Genomic DNA, 11,714 nt, shown 5'->3' with positions numbered 1-11,714 from the left:
CAAAGAAATAATGTTCTTTTTCACATCACACACACGGACATACCGTGTAGTCGTTATGCGATGTACTAATATAACTGGTAAGAAATAGAACTGTAATTATGTGTGACTGTAGCTTTTCTAAGCGTAGTTTGTGAGTGATTCTAATTTGTTGAGAATCCGTAAGCAGGGGCGTTGTTGGCCCTATAGACATGTTGGCCCCTGGAAACGAGGCTGCTGTGTCCGTCATGTTGTGGGTGGCAAGTTCGCCTTGTAAAGCAATTCAACTTTGGTGAAGTTGTTTTAATTGGAGGGAATTAAAAAAATAAATAAATAAAGTTTACATGCAAGACATTAAAAGAGTCAGAAACACGTAGTTGCATTCGATGGTGATTTTTGAGACACAATGAACAGTTATTACATGAAAAACCACTGCGAAACACAGTATGCTCAAAATACACGTATGCAGTTTCTTCGAAAAAATATATTAAGTCGCTTATATGTTAATAATGAATTACTAACTGTTGACAGTCTCGTGTTTACTTGCTACATGCCAGATGTAAAACAACATAAAGAAATGTAGACACGTATTTAGTTGCAATAAAAAAACTATATGAAATGCTCGAGCGTTAGACCGACAGTTTGATCTAAACTTGGATAATATATATGTTTTTTATACGTTTAGCTAAAAGATGCCACTTATAAAATGGCGCCGTAACTGACGTACAATTGACACACGCGGCCTTTGCCATTTTTATCATCCGCAGTTCATAGGTATCGCGCATGCGCAGTTTCCTTTCTCAAATTGAGCCGCTCGTTGCTAACTAGCTGAATCATTAGATTGAGCTTTTCTCCTTTTCGTCTCTTCCAGCTTGTCTTGCAGTGCGATGGCGGCAAGATATGACAGAGCAATTACTGTCTTTTCCCCCGACGGTCATCTCTTTCAAGTAGAGTATGCACAAGAAGCTGTGAAGAAAGGTTCCACCGCAGTAAGTGTTTTAAATTGAATCGATGCTAAAGCTAACGTGGTCAGCCTCTATTAGCCAACAAACTAGCTGCTAGCAATCACTTATTACTTGCTCAGTAATGTAATTTGATAACATTGTCTGTTACATTTTGAATTTTATCGTGGCTAAATGTTGTTGTTGAACAGGAGTTATTTTAATCGCACTGGTAATACATTGGAGACGATACTCGTGGAGTTGAAAATCACCACTGTTAGCATTTTGTCGCTGTGTCACTCTCACAGTACTTTCGATTTTGATGCGATTTTAAATAATGAGACACGGAGAGAAAGGATGATTATAAAATAATTAAAATTAAGCCAAATAATGGTCACCTTTGTTTTTACTTGTAGTAAGATAGTATTGAGAAATGTTTTTCAGAGTAGGTATATCTTCTAATTGCTACAAATAATCACTCTATGCAGGAACAGGAATTTATACCAAATCATTTTTGGCATAAAGAAGTTGGTATAAGTCCTTTATTCTAAAATGATTTTTATTCTTTTTGGTATAAAAATCTAAATGTTGATCAACAAGTTCTTGCTATTAGTCAAAATTTGGACAAAGTGATGCAACAAAATAATTCGGAGATGAGGTTTAAGATGATTGTAAATAAGTCACATTAAGTCTTTGTTCTTCTGTAAAATCCTTCTCATAAGTATGATTTAAAGACTCTATGAATGTGTAAAAACAAGCAGTGTCCACTTATTAGTTTTTTTTTAATTTACACTAAGCAAACTGAGTAGCTGTAATTATAGACCTGAAAATGATTACAGCTGATGAAACAATGTAAGACGTTTACTGCTTCAGAAAATGTAGTCACTCTGACCAAAAGTTGCCTAGTGTTCTTTCATTGTGCCATGCTCCTCCTGATTTTATATTTATTATTTTTAAAATAAGAAACAAAGTAATTTTTTCTATGCAAAAAGCTCTCTGCACTATCTGTTTTAATTTGGCTGTTTTTATAGGTCATTAATTATATTCAAATTTTGTTGGGACTTCCTTACTGAAACACATCCTTAATCTTTTAAAGTTGGTTGAATACATGTGTTGTGGATTTACTCTGCATCAGTAAGTGTGTCACATGTGAACCCCTAAATATAAAATATGTGCTGTTTCTAAAACATTTAGTAATAATCATATGCTGTTTCTTGTCCTCAGGTTGGAATCAGAGGTAAAGATATTGTCGTTCTTGGCGTGGAGAAGAAATCCGTTGCAAAGTTGCAGGAAGAAAGAACCGTCCGCAAGATCTGTGCACTGGATGAACATGTCTGCATGGCGTTTGCGGGTAACTCAGAAATCGGTTTTTATTTTTCCTTTCTGACATAGATAATGGATGCTTGGCATGATAAACAGATAATTGGATTAAAATTAGGGCAATATACAGATGTTCCTTATAATTTCTTTCACCGTCTCCTTGCTTCAGTGGTTTAATTTCTTGCTTTGTTTTTAAGGTCTGACAGCAGATGCCCGTATTGTGATAAACAGAGCTCGGGTTGAATGCCAGAGTCACAGGCTAACAGTTGAGGATCCTGTCACAGTGGAGTATATCACAAGATACATCGCTACTCTGAAACAGGTAATTTACAGATTTTGGAAAGTAACAAAGTAACAATGACAAATGACAACGACTTAGTTATTGTGAGTATTCTCTCATTTCCTTAATAGCGTTATACTCAAAGCAACGGACGCAGGCCGTTTGGAATCTCTGCATTAATTGTTGGCTTTGACTACGATGGAACCCCGAGGCTGTATCAGACAGACCCATCGGGGACCTACCATGCTTGGAAGGTCAGTGTTTTTTTGTTTTTTTTATATATATATTTCTTTATTTTCATCACACTGTTCTTTTTGCTTGCTTGACAAAGAAAGTGCTGGTCTGAAAACAATTCCCGTTGATTTTGCTGTACAACTTTGTGAAAAAAATATTCAGGCAAATGCCATCGGCCGCAGCGCGAAAACAGTGAGGGAGTTTTTGGAGAAGAATTACACAGATGAAGCCATCGCTGGGGACAATGAGGCCATCAAGTTGGCTATCAAAGCCTTGCTTGAGGTAAGGTCATATTTAAACCTTTGCATCAGCTTGTTTTACTAAAGTTGCTCTCTCATCATTTAATTTCTGCACTGAGCGTTTCCACGACAAAAATGTTCAAGTGAAACATGTACCTGAAGTGTAATTTTAAATTGTTAGCACAACTCAGTAAATGTTCTGTTCTCATAAGTCCTACATGTTAAAACAGTTAGAAAAAGTACTTGCTGCAATGAAGTTGACTGTAGAATTTTAGGATTTACAGAAATATACTTGCAACTGAAAACAGTTCTGACCTGATCTAAAAACTAGCTGTTCAGATAGTAAAGGTATTTTTTTTAACAGTTTTACCAAGTGATATCCATCTTAAGTGGAAATTCTCCTCTTATTATCCCCTAATTGATCACAGGTTGTCCAGTCAGGAGGAAAGAATATTGAACTTGCTGTTATTAGACGAAATCAGCCACTCAAGGTACGCCGTTAACCTAATCTGGATAATATGTTGCATATTATTATTTTAGCTTTTGCATGATCTGATTTCTGTGTTTATAGATTTTGGAATCCAAGGAAATTGAGACCCTGGTGGCCGAAATAGAGAAGGAAAAAGAAGAGGAGGCAGAGAAGAAAAAGCAGAAAAAATCCACTTAAAACTTTTGACATAATCTTTGGTTTATTGCACTTGGATTACAATAATATCTTTGGGTTCCATACATTAGTTTCAAAGAATGTACTCATTTGTTTCATTTGTTTGCTGAGCTGAATCTTAACTTGAGAGCTACAGATACTGCTTAAACCTTTTCAAACATTTTTGGGTGATGCACCAGATGTAAAGAGAACCGGTTCCTATTAAGATGACAAAGTTCGGATGCAACCATTAATGCAAACTCTGTTTGTCCACAGCCAACTGCTACTGCGTATGTTAGATGTTCTTTTCTCAAGTTTGAATTTAGATATTTTGCCAGGCTTTGGAGAATTGAATACATTCTATATGATGTTGAAAACCACAATGAAACCAAATAATAAATAAAAGTGGATTTTTTTTTTGTCTTTCAAAGTTAAGTGCTTTTATTTACTGACTAAATGACTTGTGTTGGTGTGTAACTCTGAGTAACATTATGATTATTTAAAAGAAAACTTAAAGAGAATATCCTCACCCATTATATTGAATTCTCTACTGCAAGGCGAGTAGTGCTAACACCTAACAGCAGTATGTTGTGATAAAGTATTTTCCACCTATCAGCATTCTGTCACACAGCTGAAAATAGTGTGGGCTTGATTGCTTCATAAAGAGCTCACCTTTCCCTCAGTCGTTTAAAACAAATTAGGGTTGAGCGAATGAAGGGTATAATGGTCCTCCTCTACTCCCCCCCCCCTTTTTTTTTCTTCTTTTTTTAAGCCTCCTGCCTTTTTTTTTATTTCACCCTAAATTCGCTTATCAAGCAACCACTGCTCTGAATTCTCAACGACACAATTATGGCCGGCGGTGTGGTTGGGCTGCTTAATGGGATCCTGGCCTCAGACCCCAGTGGGAACTTTCAGTGACTTTAATCTGGAGCCCTTTGAAAAGTTGTGCCGTGCTGTGCTGAAGAGCCCCGGGGGTTCCCTCTGACTCCTACCAAAGACATAATGGTGAATGCTATAGTCCTTCATTTAGAGTCATCTTCCCCAAGCCAAGATTTCCTGAGTGGCTGCCTTAACTACGTCTGCACTTGTTTTGTTTGGGAGTTGTTGTCGGGGGTTTGATTTTGGGCTAATTATATGGATCAGTTTGGCTTCTGATCTGTTCCTAACCTTGCTATCATCAACTCCTGGGACAATTAGTTTTGTGCTAATTTGTGACATGCACACTCACACTAATTGTCTATCAATATTTAGTTGAGATTTAGTTTTAATGCTCCACCACTAGTTTGAAGGGAATGAATGGATGACCAAGAAGGCTGTAGGTAACATGGGATTAGCTTTATCCTGGGTAATCCTCTAGCTACAGAAATCATCTGATCCGTGCTTTCAATAAACCAGGGGCAGCTTATTCTCGCTACTGCTAAGATTTTGTCCTTTGAACTGCTTATGGAAAAGAGTTTTCTTTTTATTTCTTTCCTTTTTTTTTTCCCTGGCATTGTTGTTGCCTGCAATCAGTGCTGCTGTGCCTCAGGACAAAGTCCATCTCTCTCATCGCTGGCTGCTGCTCATCATTAATGCAGAAAATAATGGCTTCACCAGAGGTCATTGAGAGAGGAACCAGGCCTGAGGACATGCACTCTCCTAGCAAGACTACGCAGTCCTGCAAGCCGTCGACGGTGCACTATTTCTGCACACGTACACGTATCGTGTTGGCCAGTCGTATGCAAAAAAAGGGGAAATGCTGGAAAATGTCTAGATTTTATTTGGATTTTATGCAACAAATGATTTCAGATAGAAAATAAATATAAACTGTGGTGTGGATTTGTATTTGGTCCTCAGGTCAATGCTTTGTAGAATTGTCTTTTGCTGCAACGATTCTACTGTAAATTTTTAGGATATGTCTCCAACACATATAAAACTGAAATATTTGCCCATTCTTCTGTGCAGCCTCTTAAGCTCAGTCAAGTTATTGCATTTATGAAAATATATTTTAAACTCTTGCCACAGATTTTCAATTGGATAATGACCAGGACTTTGACTCAATGACATGTAAGTTTAAGGTCATTGACCTATTGGAAGGCGGACCACCACCCAGTCTGATAGTACAGCACGAAAATGCCTTCTTCCATACATTCGCTGTGTCCTCAGCATGATATCGGGCTGACTGTGAATGGGATTTTTCTTGCCACTCTTGCATGAAGCCCATATTTGTGGTGTGCACAGCAAATTGTTGTCCTAGCAACTGTTTTTCCCAGGTGAGCTGTGTATCAATGCAGCTCCTCCAAAGTTGCCATGGATGTTTTGGCTGCATCTCTTACTATTGCTTTTCTTGCACTAATGGTTTTGGTGTTATTTCCATTTCTTGGTAGGTTTGCAGTTAAAAAAAGAAAAACATATAGGTCTGGAAAAAAATTAAGAGACCACTTAAAATGACCAGTTTCTCTGATTTTACTTTTTATAGGTATGTGTTTGAGTAAAATGAACATTGTTTTTTTTTTTTTATTCTATCAACTACTGGCAATATGTCGCTGAAATTCCAAGCAAAAATTTAGTATTTATTTGCAGAAAATCAGAAATGGTCAAAATAACAAAAAAAACCCTAACCCTTGTGGTTTCAGATCTCAAATAATGCAAAGAAAACAAGTTCAAACAACAATACCAATGCTTTCACTCAGAAAGAGTTCAGAAATCAATATTTGGTGGAATAGCCATGAGGTTTTGTGCAGTGGTCTCAATTTTTATTCCAGAGCTGTACATGTATATATTTTTACACGATAGTTTGAAAACAGTATGTGAGATATAAAAAGTTGGGATATTGTCAAATAACTTAACTCTGCCTTAAACTTCACAAATATATTTCTGAACTGTGTGTTGTGTTCCTTAGTCTTCATATGCGATTTGTTCACTAATGATTTCTAACAATCCTCAGAAGTATTTATAGCGAGATCAAATTAGATAGAATCTACCTACTATTAAAGAGACCTCTGGAGATATCTAGTTTCTCTTCAATTTATTTGAGTAGAAACGCATGGCACGATTTTGAGATTTTTATTTTTAAACACCGTGTATCGTTTTCATTTAATTTAACAATTATGAATTAATATGCTAGTCTATCACAGAAAACTTCGAACAAAATAATCTTTAGGTTGACTGTGACATGACAAATCTCCAAGTAACAAAAACGTTTTTTGCGAGGCAACCCGCCTCTCGCTCCCTCGATTCAAACAGATTTTTATTTCCGGAAGCTTCAGGATTTGCCTCTTCTGCTCCTCGCTTCTTGGACCAGGAGAGGGCAGTGTTGCATAAAAGCAGCTACTATCGTATCGCTTACATTTTCTCTCACTTCCCGTCCTGCAGATTGACAGTGTGACTCCTGTAGCTAACAGCGAGCAGAATCCACTGGCCGCTGACATGTTTTTGTCTCTGTTCCTCAGCTCACAGCCACACTGGCAGTCCGAAACAATTGAATCTATGGAGTGGGAGTTGTTTTGCTCAAAATTGTCAGATGAAAAAGCAACATTGCTCGTGTCCTCGAGCCATGGCCGAGCTGTCAGAGTGTGTTGGGTCATAAAAGGCTACGCTCTCAACACTGTCCCTTTTCTGCGCGTCACATGTCGACAGTTACACACATACACTATATTTGTGTATAGCAAATTGGGCTGCCTCCTCTCATGCCCTTGGGGTGGCAGGCTTTGCATCAATATGAAGCAAAGTTTGCACATATTGGCTCATGCGGGCTTTACACATCTATAAGTGATCCAAATATGTTTTCTTTTAATGTTCTCTTTTAACTTCTAGCTCCAGGGGTATAGTTTGAATATCGGTCTATTATCTCGTATCACACATCTTATCTTCTATGTCCTTAAATCTCCCTTTTTCTTCCCCTAGCTCACAGTTTTGCAGCACACATTGATTTTCTACTGTTTTCCTCTTGAACTCTGCCTCCAGTCTTATCTCACTGAGAAACATATACAGCTGAGTAACAGACACCGGCAGCATCTTCTGTTGTCATTACCTTCGTGTCCCCTGAAAGGTGGCGGAATATTAACAGTTTGCATGAAGAGACTGAAGGCTTGGTTTAGAGTTACCCCTTAAGAGTCACCTGTCAGTGGGTTTTGTCTCCCAGAAGAATACTCAGAGTGCATCCTCCTCTAATTGAAAGTAGACACCACTGGCCTAGACAGGGAGAACAGGAGAGACGACTAAATGAGACGGAGAGGCAAAAGAGAAGGAAAAAAAAAGTGGGGGGATAGACAGAGATAAAATAAACAATTCTCAGGGTGCTGCAGGCTATGAGCAAATGGCCCCAGGGGTTTGTGGCCTCTCAGGGCCGTGGCAGAAGCCAGTCACACACATCACATAGCATTACTCGGGATGGGGTTACAGGAAAATGTCAGCCGACGCATAAGGAGGAACCATCGGCCCATAGGATAATTTGAATGCCTGAGGGAGGTGCAATCTTGCATTCCCACGATTCCACTCTTTCCACCCACACCCTCTTTTCATTGTTTTTTTGTATCCATTTTTCTCTTTTGGTTATTTAATGTGTGCAGCACTGCTATTTACTCTGGTGGCCATGTATGTACGCAAGTATCCATAGTAAACCGGATGCCTTTTTCATGTGATTTCCCATTTGCTATACTTATGGAAATTTCATGAACCATTGGTTTGAAGTGTGGCCCTTTTATAACTTGATTTAATGCTGGATTTTTACACTTTGGATTACTGAACAAATCACATCGCCCCTTTTCTAAATAGAAAAAAAAAAAACTTTAACAATCATTTCATTTTGCATGTGGAAAGTGAGTTTTTATGGTTGAACATCTGCTGTTTTCTGAGATATTATTGTAAAACGGAGCTTCATCTCAGCTTTTATTGCTCCTGAAACATTAAGCTGCACATTAGGGCACAGACGTACAGCTGCGTATATAGGCGTGCATCAGATAAAGACAGAGAGAAGGATGGAGAGAGCAAAAGAAAGAGACAGCACAGATATCTGAGTGCGTCTGACAGAGAGGACAGCCCCGCAGGCAGGTCCCAGCCCTTCAGCACCGAAAATGACACATGACTGCTTTGACTTTTGTCATCCCCTGTCTCTCTACGCCCCCAAACCCAAGCCTGCAACAAACACTGAGGCGAGTGCAGAGACACACAGACTCAAAGACACACATTCATACACTGTATACTGCTTAGATTACATTATCCTTATCCCCGGGACATGAGCCCTTCTTGTTGGATGACATTTGGGCTTGTGCAGCAGTAAGGTTACCTTTCTTTGCCCCTGAGTTAAAGATGCCTGTCTGCAGCATGCATTCGAAATGAAGGACGGTAAGGGGGGGTGAGAGGGGGGGGGGAGAGAAATATCAGATGAGAAAGATTTCCAAAAGCACTTTGATCAGAGGCATCAACAGTCATGCACAAACTTGTTAAGCAGTATGTAAATTTGGGCTGATACTGAATAAAGTTGCCAGAATGGCATGAATCCATTGTGCTGCGATGATCAAAATAAAAGAGGGCTTCATACGCTGGAGGGCAAGAAAGTCACAGACATGAAGGTTTTTTTTTTTTCCTCCTTCCTCTTTTTTTTTTTCTACAAAGAGGCTGATGTGATGCAGAGAGGAGAGAAGGAGGGGAGGGAAATGAAAGATAGGGGAAAGCCTGGAAGGATCTCAATCTAAATTAGCCGGGTAGAAGGAAGACTATGCTGAGCGAGACATATAATTAAAACCAAAGTGATGAAAACATCAGCACTCGCTACATGAATTTTCGTCAATTTTGCTACAGGGGTGATCAGAGAAATGATTCAAAGCTAAAGGTAAACCTCACCTACTGTTAACGCACACCAGTCTCCCATTTATTCTCTGTTGGTCTTCCATCTCGCTTCACACACCTCCTCTCTCCGCCCTGTTTCTTTAATCCCTCCCTCGTTCCCCTTCTCCTCTCTCCAGCTGACACCTAGAGATGAATAGACCCTGTCAAAGGGAGTCTTGTAGCCTGTCAGTTTTTAAACTAACAGTTAGCAAAAGGCACACTTTCACATAAAACCTCCCAGTGTGAGAGGAGGTTATCGGCTTTGGGTTGTGTCCTGTGTTTATGTGAGGAATCACCCTGTGAGCGTATCAAGAAATACGACCTCGTACAGGAACTAGCTTAATGTCTCATCATAGCACACACGACTGCTCTCCCAAACCACTAGACACACTGAATAGTTTGAGAAGTAAACATGCTATGATTGTTTGTTGAGAATGGCAATTAACCATTTATTTATGAGTTCAGATTCATGTACAGATAATACAAGATTACAAATAAAACTGTTATAACTGAACAAAGAACTATTCAATAAGTAATTTGGCTTTGTGATTCCAAGCAGCTCTTTTCCAGCAGATGAAATATACTTTAGTTTCATAGGCTTATTGCCATATTTAAATGAAAGCCAAAAAAAGCAGATAAATTACAAATACATTTCCTATTTCAAGAATGTCTTTAATTTTTCTATATCCTTTTTGAAAAGCCTGCAAACTTGCACCCTAACATTTATTTATTTTTTTATGTGTATCTGCATCAACTCCCTTAGTGGCAAATAGGATTCATCTCATTATTCTTTTCTGGTTGAGGGCTCCACAAATTCATTCCAAGTGCTGCAAATGGCCACCGGGTCACAATTTGGAAACCTGTGGTTTTGCTCCTATTTATGACAAACAGCATCACAAATGATAGTGCTTTTATGAAGTTAGTTTTCTTGAAAGTGAACTGTGAAAGTATCTGTAATTTCAAGTTTGTTTAGATCAAATGTAGTCTCAAGACCCTTTAAAAGACAAGTCAAACTCACAAACTGATGATAAATAATCCAAATTAGTCCAAATTTATTTAACATTTAATGTATTCTAATGTGGTGCAATCACGTTGCCAGATTCTGATTAGGTCATTCACAGTCCATTTCCTTTCTTTCTTTTATTTATTTTTTTATTTTTTTTTTTACAATGCAATCAAATCCAGTTGATTACTTCATGAAAAACAAAATGGTAGGACGCTAGCTTAAACCTCGACTTTGTATCAGTGGTGCTTCCACAAGCCATTAAGTCTGTGTACTACTTCCAAGTACATAGACTTAATGGCACTAGAAGCCATTACCTTTGGTTTGTGGCTCCCTCCAGAAATGAGACATAGGTCATTTTAATTGGTAATCAAACACAAAAATAAAACAACTCAAAGATAATACATAAAGTTGACGACTCCATCATAAAAAGAGGCGCAGCTAAACATACAGTCTCTGTAGTAAGACTGCTATCAAAGCTAAAGAATCCATTAAACAAACGGCAGCAACAGAAGTTGTATTATAGATGTTCAAGAATACCAAAGCAGTTCAAGTACGTCATGTTTACTGCCTTTTTTGATGTAAATTGTCATAACACTAATCGATTTAATCTATTTTTAATTTATAGGTTGTGCCGAGCAATCTCTTCATTAACATGGGGCATTGCAGTGTCTGCTCTTTTATTTTAATTTCTAAAACCTTGGAAAGAAAATATAAATTTTTTAACTTCTGGTTTAGTAAATTAAATCAGAAATGATCAGACTCACTTAATAGGAGATGAACATTTTCTATTTTGTTTCTGATTATTCCTTAACCAGCTGATCTTTACTTAAAACGTGGCTACTTAATACAATGTGGCCAAACTTATGCTGTAGTTCAAAAGTTTGGCAGTGCCTAAACGGTTTATTATTTGTTAGTGCCTTATTAAATATTATTAGTCTTGTGGTCTTATAATGAATCAACAGTGAAACTTCTGTTAATTCTGGCAGCCTGCATCTGTAACAAATAACAGAGAAGCCATTCCACCTGAGTGCCTTTTCGTACCCTCCGGTACAGCGTACCTCAAGTAAATAAGTCCTCCCAACAACAAATGTGTCAGCACTAAAACGGTCCCTCAAAAACAAGTTTTTCCCTGGAAAAAAAAAAAAAAAAAATCCACCCCCTAAGGTGTGTTCCCTGCCTTACCTTCTTTCCACACCTGCACTGAGTATCTCAATGCCTCTGTGTGTCTCACCACACAATGGAAACAGTGCATAGCCTCTGGCAGCTC

At 38.3% G+C, this 11,714-nt stretch overlaps 1 protein-coding gene across 1 annotated transcript; it reads left to right on the top strand.

The window, feature by feature from the left end:
- Positions 1-755: 755 nt before the first annotated feature.
- psma8 (proteasome 20S subunit alpha 8) lies at positions 756-4,063 on the top strand. Its single transcript, XM_007559369.2, has 7 exons — positions 756-965; positions 2,142-2,268; positions 2,435-2,559; positions 2,649-2,771; positions 2,914-3,033; positions 3,419-3,481; positions 3,562-4,063. The coding sequence occupies exons 1-7, from the start codon at positions 864-866 to the stop codon at positions 3,655-3,657; spliced, it is 756 nt and encodes a 251-aa protein (XP_007559431.1). The 5' UTR covers positions 756-863; the 3' UTR covers positions 3,658-4,063.
- The last annotated feature ends 7,651 nt before the right edge of the window (positions 4,064-11,714 follow it).

The sequence above is a fragment of the Poecilia formosa genome, unplaced genomic scaffold (genome assembly GCF_000485575.1).
Source record: "Poecilia formosa unplaced genomic scaffold, Poecilia_formosa-5.1.2 Scaffold104, whole genome shotgun sequence".
Classification (NCBI taxonomy): Eukaryota; Metazoa; Chordata; class Actinopteri; order Cyprinodontiformes; family Poeciliidae; genus Poecilia; species Poecilia formosa.
This window is presented reverse-complemented; position numbering and strand designations above follow the sequence as displayed.